The sequence below is a fragment of the Mustela nigripes genome, chromosome 15 (assembly GCF_022355385.1).
Source record: "Mustela nigripes isolate SB6536 chromosome 15, MUSNIG.SB6536, whole genome shotgun sequence".
NCBI lineage: Eukaryota > Metazoa > Chordata > Mammalia > Carnivora > Mustelidae > Mustela > Mustela nigripes.
The window spans coordinates 80,158,578-80,185,566 of record NC_081571.1 but is presented as its reverse complement, the minus strand read 5'-3'; the positions used below and the strand labels follow the sequence as shown (position 1 = coordinate 80,185,566).

Genomic DNA, 26,989 nt, shown 5'->3' with positions numbered 1-26,989 from the left:
TCTAGAGTATTCTCTTTAGGCCTCAGGAGATTTATCTGAAAGTGTGTGTACACATGCAAACACACACAGACATGTAGCCATATATATATAATTAACTCATATATACAAGTCACATATACAATCTAAATGTGCATATAACTAAATGAGCTAAATTTCACAAGTAATGCAAGTAATTGTGGAAGGAAATATGTTTAAAAATTGTCAATCAGTTTTTAAGCGTGACTTTAAAATTAACTTTAAAGCCAATTCCAAAAACAGGAGTGAGTCTAGTGTAGGGAAGACCACATGGACGGAGTTAATGTTTAACCTCCCCAAAGGAATGCTTGGAAATACAGAGCCCAGTTGAGGATAAAACTTCTAGGCTGCTATTTAAGACAACAGTTTTATTGCCTTTATTACCCTATTGGTTGCGCTACCTTCAGTCCCAAACGTGCCATATTGTCTCTATTTACCGGCTGATGCTACCCGAAGTCAAGCAGAGAGTCTGAAAACACTAACTTGGCCACGACACTCCTTCCCTCTAGTGAGCGTCAGGTTCGGGGCTGCCATCGTGACATTCCCTCCTTACTGGACATTCCATTATCAGGGGGAAAAACAGCTTTGTTGGGTTGTCTTGGGACACTGGCCATGATTCATTCTTTCTTTGTGTATGTGGGCTTGGAAAGCCCCAGAAAGTCCAGCATCTTCCTCCACCTTTGGGGACAAACACGGCAAGGGAAATTAAAATAATTCCAACCACAAGAGAAAGAATTGTCCTGAGATAGGATCTCTTGCTTCCTGCCTCATGAATTCTTACAGAGATCATTTAAAAATGTGAAGCCCCAGGCGCCTGGGTGGCTCAGTCCTTAAGCATCTGCCTTCGGCTCAGGTCATGATCCCAGGGTCCTGGGATTGAGCCTGGCATCGGGCTCCCTGCTCAACGGAAAGCCTGCTTCTCCCTCTCTTTCTCTCCCTGCTTATGTTCTCTCTCTCGCTGTCTCTCTCTGCATCAAGTATATAAATAAAATCTTTAAAAAAGGTAGAATCCATCTTGAATGTGCACGGCCAATGTGGAGTGTGATCCTCCAAGGTCCAATGTTACCTGCTTATCCCATGAATAGATAAAGTCAGTATCTTTGCCAAACACGCCGTGTGGTAGAGGCCAGTTTTCAGGGACTGGACACAAAGCCACACTAGTTCTCACTAGCTGTCGTGACTCCTGCAGTGTCCTTCACTGTCCGCCGGGACGGTGGGTAGACATGGGTGCTGGGTCCTGCCCTGCTCACCGCTGCTCTGCGCCTCATAGATAACAGAATTTCTGCCCACTGCATCTACGGGGAGAAACAAAACCTCATGACCCCACTGATGTCACCGAGACTAAAGCAGCTAGGACACGCACCCGAAATGAAGACATTGTATTTGCTTAGTTTTGAATTGGTCATACGTGCACACGCACAGTATTTGAAGGATACCAAGGAGTGGAAATGAAGCCAGGCCCTTCCCCACTCCACCCAGCCACACAGTCGTCGGCTAGAAATGTATCACTCTCCAACCAGTTCCAAATCGACGGCATTTAGGTAATTTTTAATGTGTTATTAAGTCTGGTTTGGCAAGGGCTGTTTTTGGTGCTGTATCATTTCCTACACTTGTGATATTATCTGCAGGATAAATGCTGCACCAAGAGACTCGCTGAGTCAGAGGGTCTACGCAGTTAGCATTTGGAAGAAACTCACCCTGTGGCCCATTCAGGGGAAGGATCATGCCTTTCTCAAAGTCCTCATGCCCTTAGGTGGTCCCTAAGCTCCTGCCCCGGATTAGATCTGTGCGCAGTGACCCCCCTGCCCTGCCAGGCTCACTTGTCATCCCTTCTCCTTTGGATCCCTGCCAGGCACACCCTTCGCCACAACTTCACCTGGCTAGCCCCTTGCCATCCGTCATTCTCTTAGGCCCCTGACACCCTGAATAGGGGCTGTGGCCTGGTCTTGTAAGCCCACTGTGCTGCAGGGCGCTTCCTTACATGGGACTGGCCCATCCCCCTGCCTCATGGTGAACTGGGTGGGGGCCAGAACTTAATGGTGCTTCTGACCATGTCCCCAGGGCCCAAAAAAGTGCCTCACCCAGAGTGCTCAGTAGACAAAAACCTAATGAATGAATTTGGGTAACAGCCCAAAGAGTGGTGGGCCCCGTCGTAAGGAAGGAGAGGCCCTCTGAGGTTGGGGAAGCACCTCAGGAAGGTAGGGTGGTGTGCGGCATGTTCCGGGAGCCTGCAGGTGCCTCTGCCTGGATCCCTCTGCCCACAACATCACGGGAATGCACACAAAAGGGAACTGGAAGTTAGATACACTTTAACAACATGTTCTCCTGTGGAGACAAGAGAAAGTCGTCATCTCACATTAAAGTGATCTGTTCCCTCACATTTCAACCCTGCCATATGCATTAGGAAGACTTGCACACGGAATGGAATTCAGACCATCACCCCACACCTCTATTACTCAGAATAGCCTTCAGCACTAGGACTTTACAAAGGCCTAATAAAATGATGTGACATCTCGCCTTATGGGATTTACACTTTTCTTCTTTCTTTTTTTTTAAATTTAATTTAATTTTTTCACTGTTTCATCATTTATGAAATGTTTCATCATTTATGCACCAGACCCAGTGCTCCACGCAATACAAGCCCTCCTTAATACCCACCACCAGGCTCTCCCAACCCCCACCCCCTCCCCTCCAAAACCCTCAGATTGTTTTTCAGAGTCCACAGTCTCTCATGGTTCACCTCCCCTTCCAATTTCCCTCAACTCCCTTCTCCTCTCCATCTCCCCATGTCCTCTGTGTTATTTGTTATGCTCCACAGATAAGTGAAACCATATGATAATTGACTCTCTCTGCTTGACTGATTTCACTTAGCATAATGTCCTCCAGTCCCGTCCATGTTGCTACAAAAGTTGGGTATTCGTCCTTTCTGATGGAGGCATCATACTCCATTGCATGTATGGACCATATCTTTTTTATCCATTCATCTGTTGAAGGGCATCTTGGTTCTTTCCACAATTTGGTGACTGTGGCCATTGCTGCTATGAACATTGGGGTACAAATAGCCCTTCTGTTCACTACATCTGTATCTTTGGGGTAAATACCCAGCAGTGCAATTGAAGGGTCATAGGGTAGCTCTATTTTTAATTTCTTAAGGAATGTCCACACTGTTTTCCAAAGTGGTTGCACCAACTTGCGCTCCCACCAACAGTGTAAGAGGGTTCTCCTTTCTCCACATCCTCTCCAACACTTGTTTCTTGTCTTCTTAATTTTGTCCATTCTAACTGGTGTAAGGTGGTATCTCAATGTGGTTTTGATTTTAATCTCCCTGATGGCTAGTGATGATGAACATATTTTCATGTGTCTGTTAGCCATTTGTATATCTTCTTTGGAGAAGTGACTGTTCATATATTCTGCCCATTTTTTGTTGTGATTATCTGTTTTGTGTGTGTTTAGTTTGAGGATTTACATTTTAAATGCTTCCTTCTACCCCGCCAAACTGAGTGTCCCAATTCTGTCCCCAACCCCCTTAATTCATAGCTTGACGTCCTAACCCCCCAGTGCCTTAGAATGTGACCTTATTTGAAAGTAGGATTTTATGGAGGTAATCATGTTAAAATAAAGTCATTAGCCTGGGCCCTCATCCAATATTGATTAATGTATGCATTAGTTTGCTAGGGCTGCCATAACGAAATGCCACTGGCTAGGTGGTTTAAATAGCAGAAATTAATTTCCTCACAGTCCTGGAGGCTGGATGTCCAAAACCAAAAGGCTGATGGGTTTGGTTTCTCCCAAGGCCTCTGTTTGTCCACTTCCTTGAAGTGTCTTCACATTGTCTTCCCTTTGTAAGTCCTCCTGGTGTCTCCTTCTGTGTCCAAATGTCCTCTATCCCTAGGACATCGGTCAGAGCAGATTAAGACTCCCCACCACCAAAGATCTCATTTTAAATTCATCACCTTTTTAAAGGGACTATTTCCAAAGACAGTTTTAGGGGACACAGTTTGTCCCACAAGAACAGGCTCATAAAATAGGGAAAGTTGGACACACAGAGAGAAGACACTGTGAAGAGGCACAGGGAGAAGCTGGTCATCTGCAAACCAACCAACCAACACCCTGACCTTGGACTCCCAGTGCCCAGAACTGTGAGACCAGGCATTCCTGTTGTTCAAGGTCCCCTCTGTGGCACTGAGTCATGTAAGCTCCCAGCAATGACTAGCAATTTTGGAGTAAAACAGACACATTCAATATTGTTTGTTCAAGAATATAAAAATGTCTAAGTCTTATATGAAGACAAATTTTATATACTTCAAAAGTTCTGGAGGATTAGAGGAGAGGAAGCAATAAAAAGGAATTATAAAGGCAATGAGAGAGCTCAGCAGAGAGGATTTAGAGGATAATACTTATGTAGGGAGAGCAATAATGAAGAAGAGAGAGTATTAACCATTACAGATCATTTTTAATTGTAAGATAAAATTATTTTTGTAAATTTCATGAATCTCCTTTTGAAGTTTAGAACCACAGTTGGTTTGCAACTGTTGCTGTGTGTTCTGTGTCCACATTTTCATGGTCCAACAATTAGATTTTTAACTCTGAATCTGAAATCTGTGGTTCTCAGGATACTGCTGTTAGAGCACTCTTGTTTTGGAAAAATTTAACCACTTTCTGTACATTCTGCTTAATACTGCTGTATAAAGTCTATAGCAAATGAGGGGGGAGGGGAAAACTCTAGCCAAATAAACTTTCCATCTCTAGATAAATAGTCTCCCATTTGGAAATGTCCTAATCACTTCTAACCTACTCTTGTATCAGAAGGAAATGTAACATATAACAGTTGTACTAAAATTATGGACAGCTTTTGAATTCTAAATTTTAATCCTTTCAAAAAGAATGGTTTATATCTATGTTCATTGCTGTTATTCTTTCCAAAAAGACATGACTTTTGAAAGCTTGGAGAAACTTCCATTAGGAAAAGCATCAAATGTATTGAAAAATCACGAGCTCCATCAATGTATCGAAAAATCATGAGCTCCATCAATTATCACAAACAGAAGCAAATGTGGGGATTAGGGGGCTTAGTCCCCTAGGGGGACTTCTTGTGTGAAGGAGACTAGGAGACTCCTTGTGTGAAATCATGAAAGTTCTTGCCTGAAAGGAACATGGCTGTCACCCAGTGTTGCAGTAGGTCTCACGCTGGCTCTAAGGACCATTCCCTGGACTGAGGAAGAATTGAAGTGTCGCTGAGAACAGGTTCAGTGATCACTAAGAAATACCTGCAGGGTGAAATATCAGTCAGGGCTTTGCTTGACTCATATTTATCCAACACAATAGCTCAGTGGTTAAATCTGACAGATAAGAACACTGAAGAGTAGGGAAATTAGGAAGCCTTCCCAAGTTTCCATGGAAGCTGGCATGAGAAACCACAAGAAAAGCCACAGAAGAAGCCACGGCATCTGACTTCCGGCCCAGCACAGCACCTGTTCGTGCTCACTGGTCCTTTTCACCAGGACTTTACTTAGTAACTGCCATATCTGACCTTCTCTTCACTGTGACTTTCTTACCACATACTTGACTTGACAAAGTCTTAGCTCTTCTGGCTTTTACTGTAAGATGCCTGCTATGCTAGATAGAAATGTCCAGGGATAAATGTGGTGAATGTATATAAAATCATATTCTTGGGGCACTGGATGGCTCAGTTGATTAGGTGTCCGACTCCTGGTTTTGGCCCAGGTCATGATCTCAGTGTCCTGAGATCACACTGGGCATGCAGCCTGCTTAAGATTCTCTCCCTCTCCCTCTGAGCCTTCCCCTTCCATCTCTCAAATAAATTAATAAATCTTTTTTTAATTATATTCTTTCTCCTCCATATTTTACATCCTGAAAAGTATGTTCTATGTCCTTTCTTTCTAAGTATTTTCTTTTGCATTTTCACACATTCAACAAAAATTTCCCAAGGACCCATTGCATTAATTTTCTTTGGCTGCCCTAAAAAACTGTCACAAGCATAGTGTTTAAAGGCTTAAAACAGCACAGATATGTTATCTCACAGTTGTGCACACAGATATCACCAGGCTAAAATCAACATGTCCAAAGGCTGTGTTCCTTCTATAGACTCGAGAAGAAGGTCTGATTCCTGATTATTCTGATTGCGGGCAGAATTCATTTCCTTGCTGTCATCGGACCAAGGTCCCCTTTCCGTGCTGGCTGTTTGCTAAGAAAGCTCCCAGGTTCTAGAAGCCACCCACATTCCTTTGTTTGTGATTCCCCATCTCCACGTTCAAAGTCAGCAATGGTGGAGAAGGTTCACCCATCTCTCTTACCCACGATTTGAACTTCTTCTTTCCATTTTAAGAGATCATGTGATTAGGTTAGTTTTACTTGGATAATCTTCCTACTTGAAGTTTGGCTAATAAGCAACCTTCATTCCATCTGCATCCCTAATTCCTTTTTTGCCATGTAACCAGATGTTCACAGGTTCTGGAATTTGGATATGGGCATCTCTGGGGAGCCATCATTTTGCATACATCTATTATTAGGCATTATGCCAGATGCTGGTGATGGAAAGATTAATAGATGTGATTCATAACCCAAGAAAAACATGTTCATTTGTAGAAGTGAACAAATTACAGAGAAGCTGGCCTGGCGTCATTACACTTAAAGTATGGACCAAGTACAGAGGAGGAAGGGGGCAATTCGCTCTATCTCCATAACTTTCCTTATAAGTATGGAAAGTGTTATTATCTCAAATGCACAGACATGAAAAGGGGTTACAGAGAAACTATATTTCCCTAGGTTTAAACAGGTTATCTCCCATGCAAAGATAAAATCCAGGAAGAAGATTTAGTCCATGGCTTTGGGGCTACCTTCCTGTGTCACTACCACTGCTGTTACAACCACTGGGAAGATTGTTACCAGCCACCAGTTGTGATTGCGCAGTATGGGCAAGACATTCTGCAGAGCACTAATGGTACATCATCTCTTCAGGGCCTCACCATGTCTCCATGAGGACACTGTGTGTTGGGGACTCCTGCAAGTTGCAGAAACCTAACTAAAACTGACTGAAGCAAAATGAGAATTCATTGGTTTATTTAATTGAGGAACCCAGAGACAAACTTCAGAGTGTCTTATATATTATTCATTAGATCAATGACAGATGGATAGATACGTTGATGGACAGATTATAGGAACACATGGATCAGTGAGATATATCAGTATATTGATCTATAGGTCCACATGGAGAGATTAGGTATAGATGTGGATCAAACACTATTTCTAGCTCCAAAGCTCACTCTACTCTTACTCTCTGGCTCTGAGCTCTGCTTTTCTCTCTGTTAATTGATTTTACCAACAACTACAAAATTACAACTTCTCAGTTTAGAAATTGTAGCAGGAAAAGACCACCCCATTCCCAACATTTCTGCAGAAGACCTGCATTGAACCAGTAGTCTTAACCTAGGTCCTGTGCCCACACGTGAGCAATCAGGGTGGCGTAGCCCAGTCAGGTGACCCAGGGATCCTCCTGTAGGGGGTGGGGGGGAAGGGCTGCCCAGGCTCACCTGCACTGCATCCATCCAGTGGAGGAGGACTTCTCCCAAAACAAACTGCACCTGCTGTGCTCAGGGGTGAGCCATGTTCTCAGTACTGAACTGTGGCTGCTCACCACACCACACGGTCCTGCCCCCAAGGAGACCAAGGAGGCATGCATGGCTTCCCCAGAAGCCTGGTAAGCCCTGAGGCAGAGCCCAAAGCAGCCTCATCCTAGACACTGTGCTCAGTGTCCCTGTGCTACCAAGGACATGAAGGAATGAGACATCTCTTTGAAAAATCTAACCATTTTGGTCAAATAGCTTAAAAACCCACAGCATCTTTTCCATAAAGTAATATTTAGTGCTATATGGATACTCAAAAATCATTTTAAAATGTTTAGTGAGTCTGCATGAACAAAAAGGAGGTAAGAAAAACCCTAATCTACCACCAAGAGGAAAATAACATTCTACACAGTGAATAGGGCTTTGAATTATTAAATATGCCTCTATGGCATAATTTAATGTTTGGATAACAACACAGTCCATGAGCATAGTATAAATTACTTCAGTGTTTTATGGAGTCCAGGACTACAGGAGACATCTACTCAGGACATATATGCGCACTTACTTCTATACACTTTGGGATTAGTTCCCTAAACTCACTGAAGTGGGCTTGGTGGATGAAAGACCACACACAAGTTTAGCCGTGGATGTTTATTGCCAAAACCTCAGAAAGTCGGGGCGCCTGGGTGGCTCAGTCGTTAAGTGTCTGCCTTCAGCTCAGGTCATGATCCCAGGGTCCTGGGATGCAGCCCTGCCCTGCTCAGCAGGAAGGAAGCTGCTTCTCCCTTTCCCACTCCCCTGCTTGTAGTCCCTCTCTCTCTGTGTCAAATAAATAAAATCTTTAATAAAAAAAAATACCTCAGAAAGTTTATGACAACAGAGATTCTCACTAGCAGTGTGTTATACTTCTCATTTCTTACTCCTTTGAGGACATAGTGGGGTACCATGATGAATGTTTCTCCAAGTTCTAAGTGAAGTATTATGCATCATTACTTTTCAGTTCTTCAGATACTAATATTTGGACTTTTTTTTTTTTACATTGGTTCTTTTTATTTCTCCTTTCTATTGCTTCCTTACATCACTTTCAATTTATTACACAATCTTTTCTTTTTTCCTTTCTGTCATCAGCCACACACATTCTCTTTTTCCTGCATCTGTCTCTTGCAGGCAACACAGAATTGTTAAGAATGCTGTTTCACCCACATGGGGTGGGACGGCTGACATGTCAAACAGCGCAGATGTCCAGCAGAGGGGACGCGGGGGGCTGACCTTCTCCACACATCAGTTTATATTCTGTTGCCTCTGAGAGACATTTGCTTCAAAACACATCCCTACTAGTCTCCCTATCTTCCCAGTGTAATAGGTCTTCTACGAAACCCATTTTCTTGGTCTCTCAAAGAAGAATGGCAACTGAGTGTTAAATCCTGTCATATATCAAGAAGGTGGAGGGGACGCCTGGGTGGCTCAGTTGGTTGGGCAGCTGCCTTCGGCTCAGGTTATGATCCCAGCGTCCTGGGATCGAGTCCCACATCGGGCTCCTTGCTCAGCGGGGAGCCTGCTTCTCCCTCTGCCTCTGCCTGCTGTTCTGTCTGCCTGTGCTCGCTTTCTCCCCCCCCCCCTCTGATAAATAAATAAAAATCTTTAAAAAAAAAAAAAAGAAGGTGGAGGAGGAGGAGGAGCAGGTGGAGAAAGAGGAGAAGGTGAAGAAGGAGAAGAATGATTCTCGGGTGTTTTATCTCAATCACTTTAAACTTATTTTTTGGCTAATTAGCAACCATTGTCAGGCTCCTTTGCATTTTGTTAAAACTTGAGTCTTTTTTTCAATGGCAGACCTAAACCAATGACAATCAGAAAGCAAAACAGAAATAATTCAAAATGTCACTGGGTGAAAGGAATCATGATTATGCCGCTCTACCTGGCATTCTAACTAAGGAAATAAACAATTAACGTGCTGCTGCCTAAGACATTCCCTCTGGCAAGTGGCGTGCCAGACTCTCCCTCGGCGGAAAATATGTGTGAAGAGAAGATATAACTTTGTTTTTCATGGAAGTGTGCCTTCTGACCATGAGTGATATCATCTTCAAATGGACCCATACTCTGTCCGCCAACTCCCACCTACCTGCCAACAGTGTGATTGCTTCCAACGTGTCTGTAATTCCTCTTTGAAAAATTGTTCTTATATGACCGCATTTTCCTCTGAATGGCTTACTTCAAATGTAGAAACTACAAGAAATCGGTTCAGCTCAAAATCAGACAAATAAAGGTGGCCAATATTTCCAGTCAATATTCTTCTTGTTGAACGTAATGTCGACTCTAAAATACTGAGACCGATTTTCTCATCTGGTCCACAAGCTGGTCTCGTAGATTCGTTTTCCTTCAGAGTCAGAGCGTTACCAATTTAGGTTTCAGCATTTGTTTTGGGTAAAGACATTTTGACTGAAGTCACAACTGTTTTTCTTCACATTTAATGTTTCAAAAACTGGTACATCAAATTAGGAAAATAATTTTCCCCTCTCTCCTTGAAAAGAAAGCCTATTTTTGAAGTCAGGGTCTACTAATGGGGTGTTTCCCTGCCTTGAAGCCATTAATGTGTGTCTGCGCACACATGAGTGTACACAGACGTCAGGAGAGTTCTCTATGTGCTCTGTGATTACAGAGAAAGTCTGGTTTTCTTTTCAGAAAGAAAAGCAGGAAATGTTGTTCGTACTCTAAAAACACTGACGGATCAAAGCATTAGCAAAACTGTCTCTTCAATTACAACTCAGGGTTTGAGATACCGCAGCCACAGAATTATTTATATAGAGTTTCCTTTCACAAGGGTATTTCCTTTGCAGACTCATAGTTTCCAAGGATTTCCAAATTAAAAAAGGACTCTGGGATATGCACTAAACAATGAAACTGATTTATAATCAGCGAGCCCACAGTGCCATGTCACAGAGGGAAAAAATAACAAATAGAAGCAGAGCGCAACAGGTAATGTTCTTTTCAAGGACCATATGGTCTTCTGCATGGGAGTTCTCGGGCAATGCTGCTGAACTAGCTAGTGCTAAGCACGAAGTCACAGAAACATTTAGGAGAGGGCGCCAACATTTCACATCCCCCTGGGATGGGAAGTAGTATGACACACTTACACGAATTTCTCTGGATTTCTGAAATGCGCTTCGTGAAGTTCCTCCAACACTCTTCCCATCTGTGAGAGCCGTCGGACCACAGAAGCATCTCCTAGCGGTGCTGGTTCATGGTGAAGAAAGAGAAGGAGTTGGGATTTTTATTCCTTTCTCTGCTAACTCTTGTAAGCTCCACTTGAGTCCCTGGTACTTTGTAACTTATTAAAATAAAGAGGAACATTAGTCTTTCTGTCCCAAAAGTGCCCACATCCCTGAACCCTGCCTTCTTTTGGTGCTTTGTGGAGACGCCATCAGCCACATCATCGCGTGCCGACTTCTCCAGGAATCCTTAGGGTTCTCCTCCACCCCATCCTCTCACGTCTCCTTCAAGGTGACCAGCAAAGGATTCATTGGGGGAGGGGTGGAAAATTGAAATGACACATTTGATGAGAATATATCTTTTTTGTCCATCACTTTTTTTTTCTTGTCTATTTTCTTAGAATAAATTTTTGAAATGAAAAAGTCTCCATAACCATTTTCAGGAAAATAACAGTGTGAAATGTGATATGTAACAGCGTGTGTTAGATTTCTGTTTGGATTATATTCCCTCTGGCTGCAGACAGTCTTTGTTTTTCTAGTACAGTCCTGGAAAACTTTAGGACCCATTATCAACACATTTCAAATGCTCAACTTCTTTCTCGACTCAGCTTATGACCTTAATAAATGAGTGAATTCTTTGTAGAACATCTCGCCCATTTTAACGTGGGCTTTTGATTTTCATTTCATTTAGACCATTTTCAGTTTTTTAGAGCAATTTATATTCTGGCTAATGCACAGTCAACTTTCAACTCTGAATGGCTTTTATATAAGCAGGTGTTTCTGCTTTGTCATCTAATATATTCATGTCCCTGAAACATTGTCTTACAATTCAAGGTACAATATTCCTTGCTTCCTTCCCCTAATCAAACAAATACTTATCGTTCTTTGGGGATAAACAACCTGCTATGTGTTTAGAGCACTAGGATTGTAAAGGAATGATAATTATTCTCAACAATGTCAACTGGAAGAAAAGTAATAGATTGCTTATTAATATTAAACGCAAGACCACGCTAGCATTTTGTTCATCATACTGATCTGATACACCTGCCACTGCTCCCCTCGAAAAAACTATTCAAGTATCTACCTTAATTACCTAAAATGTGTCCCTGCTTAAAAAAGATATTATAAAAATTTTAAGTATACAGATACTCATAAATCTCATTCTAATTATTTTCTGTAGATGGTTATTATGATTTGGTCATTATGAGTCCTAAATTTCTTAGCTTGACCTGTCATTTTATATTGTTTTATAGAAGAACCCTAGAAAAAGCAGCAAATTCTCAAGAGATGGCTTATTTTTATTATGTTTACCTTAAAAAATGTGGACAGAATTTGGATGCTGGTGCTGATTTTGTAGTTTTTGTAGGTTATTTCTGAATAAATCCTACATTGCATTCATGTGAAATCATTCTTCTAGTCAATATAAAGTGAAGAAGTACTAAAATTGAAACACTATGTTCTGCAACACTAAGGATTTAGAAGATGGCGAAAAATTATCTTGGTAATGAGTAAACCATTGCAAACCATGGGTGTGACTTCTGGTTTAAGCTGGCAGGCGGAAGCCAAAATTTTACTTCCCATCTGTCTCCAAATCTTATTGAAATTAAAATTAAAACTAAAACTATAAAATGAAATATATCTGTAGGAGCAATAAAACCATTTGTTTTGTTTAGAAAGTGGGACATTATTAAAATGGAGACTTTGCAAATTTTTTTTTCTGTAGAAGGGAAAAGGCAGGCTAAGACCTTTGATGACAGAATTGGGGAAGCTTCGAGAGCAGGCTCTAAGAGAGCCCACAGAGGGAAGGACACGGTTCTTCCAGTAGGACCCTCTGCTGATCTTGGCTGGTTTTGAGGATGTACCATGACTGGGAGAACACGGAGACCACAAGTGATCTGATGGACTGAAGGCTCTCAGCAGACACGTGAGCCAACTGGTTTTCCCATTCCGTCACATGACATGGTGGTGTTTGACCATAAACCTAAGGATCTACTTTCTGGTGACATTGAATGAGCTCCTGAGAGGGATGTGAGGAAGCCTCTTAGCAATGCCTTTGGGAATGATAGAAAGGGAATCTCAGTTTGTCTTTTTGTCCCCATTCATTCAACCAAGGAAAATGCTGCTCCGTAGAGAAACCTGCAAACCAAAGGCAATGAGAGACAGAAACATTATATGGAAGGGCTAGGAGCCACACAATATAAGCTTTTTGGAGACAACAAAACCAAACAAAAAAGAATACAAAGTGAGAGTTGGGTAGGGACTGGTTTTCAAAGCAATGTGCCAAGGACTTCCAGAATGGAAGAAAACCGTGGTTTCCGATGGAAAGGCTGGCAGAAGCAGCCATAAGGAAACGACAGGCAAATATATCCTCTTGAGATTTTAGAATATGGCAGATACATGCAATATCCAAAAAGGTGTCACAGAGGAGAGCAAGCCCTCCGGGAAACCAGAGGGATGTTGATATCAGTGTGGAGGCAGGATTTGGGTCTCCTTGGTCTTCTCCCCCAGTGGTATGCCTGTGGGCACATGACATTACAAGGCAGAGAGCACTCTGCCCGTGGGATTATGAACCCTAACCGGCTCATCTTAAAGTAGGAAGACTGTCCTTGGTCATCCCAGTGGGCCCAATGTCATCACAGAAGAGAGAACTGCGGGCCAGAAAGAGGAATCAGGAGGACCAGAGAAAAGGAGGGTTGGCAGGGCTTCCGCCACTGTTGCTGAATTTTGTGATGGGGAAAGTACCCACCAGCCAGGGAGGCAGGTCACCTCTAGAAGCAGAATCTCTAGTCAACATCCAGCAGGAAAACAGGGATCTCACTACCACGACCACAGGAGAGTGAGTTTTGCTAATGTCCTGGATAGTCAAGGCCAACACCTTGATTTTAGGCTCGTGAAACCCGGAGTGGGGAACCCGTCACAGTAGCCAAGGCTTCGGACCTACAGAAACGGGAGGTGATAAATGGATGTCATTTTAAGCTACTTTGTCTACGGCCATCTCTTACAGCAGCAATAGAAAGCAAATCCACATCTTGGTACTGGAAACCTGGGGCTGCGTAACCAGGAAAGGTGGGCATGAGTTTGGAACCAGACAGTGGGGGAACTTGGAATAGTGATAACGAAAATCCCAGATTGCCTGGAACAGGATGTTGGTAGAAATGTGGCATCAAACACCACCGGCCAGGGCTCAGCGGGAAATGAGGAGGGTGTTAAGGGAAACTAGAAACATGTTACCTGGCATCAAGAAGCTTGGCAGAACTGGGTCCTACAGAAGCACGGAAGGCAGAGCTTGAAAGTGATGGGTTTGGCTCTAGAACTGAAGAGATTTCCCAGCAAAGTGTTTCAGCTCTAGCCTGGTCTTTTCTTGCTACTTAAAATAGAATGCAAAAGGAGAGAGATAATTGAAAGAGCTGTTAGACAAGACAAATCCAGAATTTGATTATTTGGGAGAATCTTCATGTTCCACGATGGCAAAAGATTAAAAAAAAAAAAAAAAAAAAAAAAAAAAAAAAAAAGTCCTGTCAAGAAAGCATGCTCTGGAGAAAGCAGAACAGAGCAGAGGGTAGAGCGGCACAACCAAGGCCAACACCTCAGAAAGTCTGAACGGTCGGAGTATGGAGAGGTAAGAGGTGTGATGAGGTGTGACTCATAGAGCCTCTCAGCCACCTGAGCGGGGGCCAAAAACAACAAAGGGATCATCTAGGAAAGCTCTGTGGAGGCGCTCCTTGTCTGATGGAGTGAGTCCTTGGGACACAGGTAGGAGTCTTACACAGTTACTGAGAATTCATGTCCGTGAAAACACTTCCAGCCTGCGCTGGCAGGGACAGAGGCAGGATGAAAGGCAGAAAGGGTGTTGGACGCCCTCAGACACGCTAATGAGAGTGCTCAGCTGCAGACACGTGTTGTTCATCATAAAAGAGGAAGGATGAGCTGGAGGGCAGAGCTCTGAGCCCAAAAAGGAAGCTGAGAACCACACAGGATAATTCCCGAGGCCAGAAAATATGTGGAGTTTGTGCCGCTGGACCACAAACCTCATTTGGTTTGTCGTCTTCTATTGTCTTCCTTTCTGAAGCAGGGTGTCTCTAAGTCCTAGCCTGTGCCTATCTCACCATTGGATGCTGGGGGCAGATCATTTGCTTTCTGCATTTTCCATAGATGGAGAGGGATTTTGTCCCAGGATATTGTCCCTCTGATTATGCCCAGAGTCCCAACCATACCTGATTTAGGTGATTTGGATCAGGAGATTCAGGGATTTGGAACTACGATTTAGAGGTTTCCACACTTTGATGTGATGCTGTATTGGGAGCAGACATTTGGAATCTTGGGATGTGGTTTGCATGTGGCATGGATGTGACTCTTCAGAAATCAGAGGGCAGATTGGTAGGCAGAGTAATTCCCCCCTCAAAATAAATAAATAAATAAATAAATAAATAAATAAATAAATAAATAGACGCCCATGACCTAATCCTCAGAATGTGTAAACGCATTGCATGGCCAAAGAGATTTTGCAGAAAAGATTGAGGTTTGGGACCTTGGGGGGATGTTCCTCCTGGACCATCTGGGTGGGCCTATTTCTGACTACTGAGCCCTGAAAACCACAGAAGAAGGCAGACAGTTGGCCAGAGACACAGTGTTAGAGGCAAGAGAGATGAAGCAAAAGGAGAGGTAGGAGAGAATGAGAGGACTCCGCAGGTCATCACTGGTTTTGAAGGCAGACAATGGGGCCGTCAACCAAGAAGTGGAGACAGACAGCTTCTGGATGCTGAGAGTTGCTCTGCCAACAGTGTGTGAGGACAGCAGGACCCAAGCCCTATAAGCAGAGAGAACCAAATTCTGCCAACACACCAAATGGCCTTAGAAGTGAATTCTCCCTGGGAATCCCTAGAAAAGAACTCAGCCCTGCCAACAACTTGATTTTGGTTTGTGAACACAGGCCAGAGAAACCTGTCAGCCCTGCTAGACTTCTGACCCACAGAAGTGTAAGTAGATAAAGGGCTCTAGTTTCCCAGCTGAATGTGTGGTGAGTTCTTACTCCATCAACAGGAAACTCACACAACTAGAGCTTCCCCCTCAACACCGGACTCTGAGATACAGCCAATGGATGTCTCCAAAGTTATTAGAACCAACGAGATTGTGAACTAGGAAATATACCTGACAAACTGTCTTTTGAATGTGAGAATGAAGTTTATTTGTTTAAATTAAACACAGATGCTCTTGAAAGTTTACCTTCTACACATCCCACGTGGAACATAACTTGAAGTTCTACTTTAGTGAAACAAAAGAGTAGACTAAGAAAGAGGATACCGTAGGATCTCGCGGTGGTGATATAATGAAAAATCAAGCATAAAATATCTGTACAACAAAAATAGCCTTTTCCTATTAAGACACTGAAACTGGAATGATTATGAGCCTGGATGCGTCAGTGAGACAGGAAAGAAGGGAAACATTTTTTTCTGATTCTATGAAAAATTCAAGACAATGAGAACCTTGGGAAAAGTGTACAAGAGAATCCTGGGCCACAGAGAAAGCTATCTAAAACTTCCATGATCTTTATGAATTGATGAAGCATACAAAGTGAGAATCTGCTTTGCCTAATGTTTAAGTGATCTTGGATAATATTGTAATGAAATGAGATTAATGAATTCTCAGGATGTACTTTTTTCTTACTTTCAATATTCAGAATTAATATATATATATAACATAAACCCAGGGGAAAATGTAGTTTTGGAAAAGAAAACAATGATTGGCCGCATTTAGGGGTCAATAACGGAGGACAGAACTGCAGCGGGCTCCTTAGCGGGTCTAACATCACTAGATTAAGAAATAGATGAGGCAATTTGTTATATAAAGTCATGAAGATAATCGTTCCTAACCAAAAAAATAAGTAGATAAAATAAATAAGCAAAAACCAGAAACAATCCATCAAAAGTGTTTACCTTGGAGAAGAGGATTAGGATTGAAGAGAAAGGTAACAGTTTGCTTTCCATTTTATAGTTTTGATGTTGTTTAAGTAGTTTTACTTTCATACTCATGTAATGATTTTCTCATTGCCATTGTTGCCCATTTATTTTCAAAATATTTATTTTTATTATGAAAATCCATTCCATTTAAACTCTCCTAGGTGGGTATAAGTAAAGGTTATCATCCTGTCTTATCCTTTAGTATTTTTAACAATTGCTATTAAGGAGGGGAAAGGAGCAGACAGTAAGTGGCAAAGTAAACAGAAACATCTGACTGTCCCACTTCCGACTCCAGTGAAGTAACCAAAGGGACCTGAAATCTAGGTCATCAGAGAGGGGCCATCCATGTGCAAGAACCTGAGCCATTTCCTTAAAAGGAATAGAAATCGGATTCGAGCATACAGGGGACTTCCTTGCAATTCTTCCCTCTCAGGAGAAAGAGTGAGCACCGTTGGAGGTAAAACGTGGAGCTCTGTGATTCCAGCACTCCTTATGTGGAGGAAAGTGGCTCATAGACAAGAATGAGTTCAGAGAGACAGCTGGCAAACATTCTACTGGATTTCCTGAAGTCAGTGTGGACCAGAAATATTCTCCACAGCTGTGCGGGGCCCTCAGGACCAGGCTTGGGCTTCTTCTGAAATGCAGCCCAGGAGGAGGGGTGGGTTGTCATCTAGTGTCAAGGCAGACTGAGAGAAGGTTTGGGCAAACAGAACTAACTTGGGAAGGTTACCCAGAGCACCGGATCCCTTACTGCACTTGTAACAGCATCCTTGGGAGAGTGCGATGTCAAACCAAATACATAACAAAGTCACTATGGCTGTTTTGGAGACAAATGGAAACACATGTCTGTTCAAAAATAAGTATACAGAATATTATTTCCTATGGATGTTGTAAGAAAAATGTCTCCCACTTCTGGGTGTTGGTAGGGTTGATTCCTCCTGAGGGATGTGAGGGAGCGTCTGTTCCACACTTGTCTCCTAGCTTCTGGGGGTTTACCAGCCATCTTGCATCCTCTTCGGCTTGTGGGTGCATCACATCTTCACATGACCTTCTCCCTGCATCCATTTGCAGTCTTCCCTCTTTCCATGCCTGTCACTGTGTCCAATTTCTTCTTCTTTTTCATTATTTTCAGTATGTGGACTTAGATCATATTGAATTAGGTATCCCATGATGACCTCATCTTGACTATGTCTCTTAAGACCCTCTTTCCAGATCAGGTCACATTCTCTGGTACTAGGTTCAAGGTCTTTAACATTATCTCTTTGGGGGACTTGATTCACTTTAAACACACAGAAAATGAAATATGGAATCTAACTAATATATACTTTACATGAAATAAGGAAGACAGAGTTTGAGAAGCAGAATGATGTACCACATATATAAGAAAACTTACTGTTAGGGTAATTTCAGACAGCATGTACTCAATAAAATTCAAGAACACACATAACCTTTAGAACAGGGAGAGAAGAGTGAAAAGGGAATTTGGCTGGGAAGCAGGCAACTGTGACACTGGGTTTAGGTTAAAAAGAGAAAATATCACAGAGCAACAGAGAAAATTTGCAAATACATTATAGATGTGCAGTATCAACCGTCCAGAAGTAGGAATGAGCAAAGGTGATGGACGTGAAGAACGTAGGGACGAGGTCCGAGGAGATGAACAGTGTAGAAACGATGACGTAGGGACAAGGTCCGAGGAGATGAATAGTGTAGAAATGATGACGTAGGGACGAGGTCCAACGAGATGAACAGTGTAGAAATGATTGACAGGGAATGTGATCCATTGAAAAATTGTGAAACATAAAAGTGAGGAAAGAAACAATCAAAGAAATAATAGGAAATATCTTTCCTGAGCCGCAGGACACTCTCATTTGGCCAGTTAAAGAGATTCTTCCCAACTGGCAAAATTAAAAAAATGAGATTCAATTCCCAACATTTCTGAATTTTGAGAATGAAAGAAGTATCCTACAAGCTCCAGGGGGAAATGACCATATTTGACCACTGATGTTACATGTGTCTTTCAGAAGAGTGGACAATGTCCATAGCTGTGTCCGTTCTGCAGGAATCTCCCTCTAGCTTGTGGTTGGTTAGACCAGTGGGGATGAGCAGAACGAGTCACACAGATTTGCCTCTCCAGGACTGTGTCACAACCTGATGGTATTGAATGGAAAGAACAAAATGATGAAGTCCCGTGTGCCCTGGGCATGAAACGGCAGCCCAGCCTGCCTGTCCAGGGAGCTGGGCAGCAGGAAATTGAGATCACAGTGCTCATCTGTACCAGGTGGAGGGTATGTCACTTTCTGATGGCCAGTCTTGTGATTTATTCTTCATGGTACCTGGTGTGCCTTATATTTCAAGGAAAAGGCTTGAATTTTTCCAATATTACTCCCAACACCTATTCTCGTTCTTTTCATTTTTTCACTTAAATTAGCTCCTATGCATTTCTCTTCATTGCAAACCCATCATCCCGGAATGAGATCAATGTAAAGCATTATGCAAGCATTAATAATTAATAAGAGACATGATATAAAATATGAGCAATTTGACAATAACTGGGTTTAAAACATCTGATGGTAGCCAAAAAATGATAAAAGAATGAGTGGTTGAAGGAAAAAAAATTTTTGTTAATTTCCTTACCAGTGATCCTAGTAATTAGACAAATATAGGTTCACCTGTGTGTGGTGTTTTAAAAGCCAAGGTCTAATAGAATTAACAAGAGCAAGCATTCAACAAATCATGAAAAAATAACATTTAAATATGTTCACACAAAGAAAGAAAACAAAGTGAGTAGTAAAGAAACATTTTTAAATGTTTGGAAATGCAACTATAGGATGTTAAAGGTAAGATCAAGCACTACAATAAATGTAATAAATGTACAATAAATGTAAATGGGTTATACTCTCCTTTTTGATCATTGTGAAATTCTTATATGTAGAACACAGTACAGAGAAAATATAAAGAGAACAAAAATATTAAAATAATGGACAAAGATATATCAGATGATTGTGCTAATATGCATGGAGTTTACATTAATACCAGACAAAACATGCTGAAAACCACGACAGGAACAAAAACAATAGAACTTCACCAAAAAAAAGTATATATATGTACTTTGTAAGAACAAAGAGTATCATGTTTCCTTGATTAAGACTAAAGGTCTAGTGAAAAATGTGAAGAATTATTCATTTTCTGTACCTACTGATTTAATAGTCAAATGTATAAATCAGAATCATCAGAAATGGTTGTAGAAGACACGTATCTCAGTTGATGACATTATGAATAGGAAAAAATATATAAACATAAAGACTAAGCATTGTTACCAATGTTAATACTTGCAAAAAATAATTAGATAATAATTTTACAATACAAGAAGAAAAACCATAAAAAAACAATTAGAGAAAATCAACTTTTTAAAGACTACATTTATGAAATTAAGGTAAATAAAACTTGAAATTAGTGACAAAAATCATTTTGAAAATGCATCAGTGACATTTTTTAGAAGCCACAATACACTCCTTTAAGTCATTTAGATATAAAAGGAAAATGTATATTGCAATTACAGAATATGCAAAATCACTGCACGTTAAAACATAAGAGAACTGACTGAAGCATTCTCAGATGGAAATTCAGAGCAATAACTAACTTATTAAGGAAAAACACGAATTTAAATGAGTAAAGTGACATTCAATCAATACAGTTAGAAGGGGAATAATAAAAGAAAATTCGACAAAAGATGAAGATAATTAAGAAATTGATGCATTAACAAGCAGAACATACCAATCTTTAAGAACTGTATCCTTGATAATGCAAAGCAAAGTGGGCAAAAAAGTAATAAAACTTGCAAATATTACTAGGGACCAAATAAAAAGATGAAATAAAGTATTATTAAAATGAAGGAGAGGATTAGAAAACTAGTCTTCAAGTATGTGTAACTCTACATGAATAAATGTAAAACTCTTAATAAAAAGGCTATTTTTAGAGAAATAAGAATGATCAAACCTGACCCAAAACAACTTTGACAGATTAATAGCCATGAAAGAAACTGTAAAATTATGCAAATTACCTTAAAGAAAGCACTTGTATCTGGAAAGTTTTATAGATTCCATGCCATATAAATTATTTTTGGTTAGTAAATCTTGAATATAATAGTATATATAGAATATACATGTATATTATATGTATGTTACATATGTAATCTCAGTAATATATACACATCTAGAATTATTACTAAAAAATCAAATAAAGAATAAAGTTGTGAAGTACAGTCACACACGTAGAGTAGAATTTTCCATGTGAAGTCTAGAAATTACATATTCTGTGTGTATATATGGGTGTCTGTATTAATAAAAAAGTTGGGGAAACAAATTCCAGCAGTTTCTTCTTGCTTCTTTTTTCATCCTAACGAAGTCAGATTTGGGGTGATTTCCCCCTTCTTTTTACTTTACTGTTTTTTAAACTTTTGCATTCAGAAAAATAGTAAGTATACACTCATTCAGATATCTGAAAAAATTAGTCTCATCTATGACGGTAAAAGGTAAATTACTGAGCTAATGAAGGACTGTATTTAAATATTATCATGTGATTGTTTTAAGGATTTCCTTAGACTATTTGGTTTTCCTGTACTTAGATAATATTTATAATGATTATGCTAGAAGTAATTGCTCTGAACTATGAAAAGTAAGGTTTTTCCATATGACTTGGAAACAGAAAAAGAATTTGGATTGGATGTTATTCAAAGTTTTTCCTCATAATAAATTCTGATTCCACTATTTGTCCCAAGTTACAGTAGGAATAATAATTAATGTGTGAGATTTTACTATCTACCAGGCACTGTTCTAAGCAATTTATGCATATTATTTAATTTTCAAAAAAATCTCCATGAGGTTGCACTATAAGATAGAATAATAATTGCCATTATTATATTATTAAATGTCAAATGGCAACTAGTGATTTATTAGATTGCAAATAGAACATTTTTTAAGCAAAATGTATCAGAACATTTCATTCACTGAAAGTTTCCTTTTTCCTTTTGAAATCCCAATAGCTTATACATCTGTGCAATGAGATGATTGCTTGAAAAGTGATTTATTTTCATTTGGAGACCAGTTTTTACAGTCCCTTGAATGGTGCGGAAAGAGTTAGCTGCTCTGGGTAGGCCTCCCAGGAAGCAAATCGGTGGGCAGGCTGTCGACCCGTGTGCACCTGTGCCAGGGTCAGGGAAGGGGAGGATTCAGCAGAGGGCCTGGACCTGGACCTGGGATAGCCCTTCACTGATGCTCTGATGATTGGAGCCAGCTGCCCAGGTGCCCAGAGACGGTTTCCATCTGTCAGCAGCATTCCCAGCTGGGGACTGAATCAGAGATGGAACAGAGCAGAACAGGATGGAGAAACGTGTAGTAATGTTTTCTAGGCAAACCCAAAAGGAAAGAAATCATTTTTAGGCATAAATCCAAAAGAAATGAAGACTGGATAAGGAGACAACAAACCAAAACTCTCAGAAACAAAAACTGGTGCACAGTAAAGGGTTTATTGAAATCTTTGCTGACACAGCAGGGGGAACCCAGCAAACCAGATTCACATCCCAGATGCTCCAGACACAGGGACTCAGGGCAGTAGATACTGTGGAAGCAGCAGCAGCGAGAGCATAAGGTGGAAAGTGCAAATCTGTTTAGAAGCCATCAGATGTCCACAGCCCATGCCTGCCCTTCCCAACCCAGCTGTTGCTCTCCTTCATCCCAGAGAAGGACTACTGCCCATGTCTTTATGCAGGGAGGATGATTTTTTTGGAGATAGTTGGAGAAAATTGTTGGGTTGGGTGCCACCAGGAGAGGTAGTGAGGGAACCAAAATGTGGGTTACATGAATGTGTGCATGCTGGATGGAGATTCCCTCATCCCTGTGGTCTTCTCCCATTTGGTTCTCAGAAAACTGACAGCACAGCCTTTGCTCTTCTGGACAGAAAACTCCGGATGTGTTTTGGCAAATCTGACCGACGTAAAGGGAAGAAATGCACAAGTGTCTCCATTTTAAACAGTTCAGATGGGTCCCCTTCTCCAGCATAGGTGTCCAGATTGCAATGCAATTCAATCAAGAATGCACAGCCTTCCCACTTAAAAAAAAAAAAAAAAAAAAAAAAGAGAGCAACAAACAAAGAAAAAAATGGCTTGGAGAAAACAGGGCCATGAAGGGAGGAAATCAAACGTGAAAATAAAAGTGCTCCGAATATCTCAGCGATAAGAGGATACAGTGCAACTGTGCAATGAGACCAGTCAGTTCAAAACAAAAAAAAAGAAAAGAAAAGAAAAACCCAACATTCAGAGTACATAAAAGAGCTCTCGGAAATTAAAATGTGATAGAAAAAAAAAAAAAACTCAATAAAATCATTACACAATAAAGCTCACCGAATCCTCCTGAAAGTAGAGCAGAGATGAAATGGCATAAAGTAAGAGAGATGAGATAAGAGAATGAAAGGACAGGTCCCAGGGCCCCAACCTCTGAAGATGGGAGTCATGCTTGGAAATTTGAAGGATAAGAATTTCTGAACTAGAATTCTATGCTCAGCCAAACAATTAGATACAAGGTAGAATAAACACACTTTTAAGCAGGCAGCATCTTGGAAATTTGTTCCCATGAGCTTTTCCTTAGGAAGATCCTAGATGCCATGGTCCACCAAGTCCAGAAAGGATGTAGATAGCAAACCCACGGACAGAAGCCAAAGAATCCCCCACGAGGGCGTTCCCTGAGGCTGTCCGGCTGGTAGCTGGCGTCTAGGCATCAGAGCAACAGGTCCAGATGAGAATAAGACTCTAGGGGATAAATCTGATTGAGCACCCTATTCTGCTGAAACAACTGGGAAGTATTTGAGGTTTGAAGTAGTAAGTACATAGGAAATTGCAAGATAGTGGTTACCTCTAGGAAAACCAGAGCCGTAAGTCACAGAGAACTCAAGTTTCCTGCATGTCTGAGTTAAGGATTGTTTCTGTAACGTCCTAATGAAGGGAGCTTTGTTGAACCCCCAGGCGGGGGGTGCGTATGCGCTGAAGAATGAATATTATTCCCGATTATGTTCCCACTTGTCCTGGGGAAGGAGGGGGGTGTCTTTAAAGACGAAAGGTGAGAAAAAAATCAAGACAAGCATCTAACATGTTATTTACAGAAATGTAGCTAAATACAGAAACAGCAAAAAGAGGTTTGAGTATTTGCCTCTGAAAGGGAACAACTGGGGATGGGGGAGGAGGAGGCATCTTTAAAGAAAGAGCTTGTGGAATTATTTGATTATTAATATATACGCATGTGTAACTCTGAAAAAAATTGTTATTAAAAGGATGGACGAGGGGAAAAGAAACAGGATGAATTTTATCAGTTGGGAAGAAGAGTACATTTATTGGCCTGAATGAACTGCCTTATTCTTTCTAAAATGACTTTAGTTACAAATCAGCAAAGTAGCTTCTGAGCGGGTTTGGAAGAGCTTCTTATTTGGAAGAAATTGTTAAATATATTCTCATTATTAGCATTCTAAAATGTTATCTAATTGACCTTTAGATTTCTAATCTTACCTATAAATTCTCTTCATATAATATAATTTTGGAAAACGTAAACTTCGATAAATGATTAGTCTACTAGTGAGATATCGTATATGAAAAAAGAAAATATCGTACGTTAAAAATGTCGGAGCTGCAGACCTCATTAATTCAGTTTTTTTTCCATATTCTATCTAGGAGAAGGTGAAGTTTACCTTTGAATGCCTAAGAAGAAATGAATATTGTAAGCATCATTATAAGGATATCTTGGTCATTTCTTTAAAAGAAACTGAAGATTGCAGTGTATAATATCTTATTTAATAGAGTCTCTTTTTTTTAAACAAATATATATTGAGTGTATTTGTGTAATAAATGCTTGTTAAGGATCTATTTTGTTCAAGCATTCTACTACATATTGGGAACAGAAAGCCAAAATACATAGTTCTTGCATTTAAAGTGACAGGTGAATAAGGAAACGGACCTAAAATTAACAATTGTGCTGAAAAGGACAGATAACAATTGCTCCGTTGAAGAGGTACACAGAAGGCACGAGCAGCCCCAGAGTTAGACTTCACAAGGGGTTGTCAGGGGAGCTGAACCAGAAGCATAGGTGAGAGTGAAGTCCATGAGTCGATGGGAAAAATTCCAGGAAGAGAAAGCGCCTGGGGCAGTGGGGACCAGTATCCCGTGTTCCGGGAGGAGTCTGAAGAGACAGGAAAGGTATTTTAGATTGTTACTATGTAGATGGATGCAAGGAGACAGTATTAGTAGCTATTATTATTAACAGTAGCCAAAACTTTTCAAATTGATTGTCTACACTTGGCACTAAGCCAAGCTCTTTACCTACAAAATCTTATTGAATCCTTATAACTACTCTCTCCTCGCTTTGAAAGCTTCAAGCTTAAGGATAGCATAGTGAAATCTGTGTAGAAACCTGATGGTAGCACTCTTGAGAAAATGTTGCAGTCAAGTTTAAAAAAGGGACAGGCTGGTTTCTGTAGCTACTTAACATGTATATAATAGAGCAAGAGCAAGACTGGAAAGAGAGAGAGAAGGTGTGCTATTCTTCTCATCTCTCTGAACATTTCTAAAATATCCATTAAGCCATTTAAAAGTAAGAGCAACGTCTTACTGTAGAGGAACAGGGGAAAGGAGAAGGGGGGAGAGAAGAGATTCCTTGAGGAGGGGAGAGCACGAGGCAGACTTGCACAGGAAGGCAGCCTGGAGGGGAGGTCGGAAACAAACGCCGAGGACCCTCTGCCCACGGCGGCCCAGGCGCAAGATAGGTATCCGGGGGTCGGATCCGAACACAAGAATAAGGGCAGTATTTGCAGAGCGAGTCCAGAGGAAGGGGTCCCCCTGGGGATGCTTGGGGGGCTCTGCGCGCTGCCCCAGGACAGCCCCGGCAGGGCCCCCAGGAGACCCCGGCAGGGCCCCCAGGACAGCCCCGGCAGGGCCCCCAGGACAGCCCCCGCAGGGCGAGGAAGTGGCGGGGACAGGCGGGTCCCGGAACGGTCATCCGTGCGCTCCGGCTTAGCGGGAGCAGCGGCCGCTCCTCCGGGCGCTGCCTCGCGTCCTCTCACTCGCGGGGAGGACGAGGCACGCGGCGCGCCCTCGCCGGCCCGGAACCTCGGGTTCTGCGCTCCGCCCTCAGGAAGCTTCCGTCCTAGGCTCGCGAGGGCCCAGCACGCCCCCGGGCGCGGCCTCCAGAGTCCCAGAGGGCACGGGGAGGAGCGTGCGCGCGCGGGCCCGAGGGCACGGCGGAGGCGGCCTCCGGGCGGTCCCGCCCTCGCTCCCCTGCGCCGAACGCCCCGCGGCGCGCGCGCCGGAAGCCGGGGCCGCGCCGTCCCCGCGGCGGCCCGTCCGGACGGGGAGCGCCTCCCCGCGGCCCCGGCTCGCTTCTAACCGGGCCCCTGTCTTCGTCCCCCCAGGGCTCTACGAAACCTTTCTCAGCGCCGAGGACCCCGCGTGCTGCGACGTCCGGAGAGAGGAGCGCCCGAGCCAGCCCCCGCCAGGGACGCGGGGCCCCGGCAGCCCCCGGCACAGGACGTCGCTCGCGGCGTCGGCGGCGGGCAGGGCGGGCGCCGGCAGACTGAGGCTGTGCGTGCTCGTGCTCGTGCTGCTGCACACCGTGCTGGCGGCCTCCGCGGCGCACAACGGCACGGCGCCCGGCTGCGGCGGCGCGCACGCACTGCCCGGGCCCTCGCCGCGCGACGAGTAGCCGCGCCCCGCCCCCGCCCCGCCCCGCCCCCGCCGCCGCCGCCGGACGCCGCGGCGCCCCGCCGACCCGGCGCTGCCGGGCCCGCACCCGGACGGGGACGCCCACGCGGCTTTTTACCGACGGAAAGGCTGCCCAGTGACTTCGATTTCTCACACCATTTTATACACTGTGTTTCCATGTTCGGAGGTTTCAGTTGCTTTCCCTTGGTTCGGGTTCATTCGTTCGTTGATTTTTGCACTTGTTAATACAGGATTTATTTTCGGGGATGGTTGCTCAGAGGTCAACTAAGTCTCCACCGTCTCTCTCTCTATTTCTAGTCATCGTGTGTGTCCATCCGGTAGTTCTGTCTCTGTCCTGTCCGTTTCTATTAGAGGAATGATCGCTATGACCTCACGGTGTAGCAAAATACAACAACAACAACAAAAAAAATCATAAAAGATAAAAAAGACAAAAAAAAGAAAACAACAAAAAATACACATAAAAAACCCCCC

General features: G+C 42.4%; 1 protein-coding gene across 1 annotated transcript in view; it reads left to right on the top strand.

The window, feature by feature from the left end:
* Window positions 1-26,498, top strand: part of NALF1 (NALCN channel auxiliary factor 1) — a 610,879-nt gene extending 584,381 nt beyond the window's left edge. Inside the window, exon 5 of the mRNA XM_059377798.1 lies at window positions 26,209-26,498. Coding sequence (XP_059233781.1) covers window positions 26,209-26,498 — 290 coding nt within the window. The remainder of the gene's footprint in view (window positions 1-26,208) is intronic.
* Window positions 26,499-26,989: the final 491 nt, after the last annotated feature.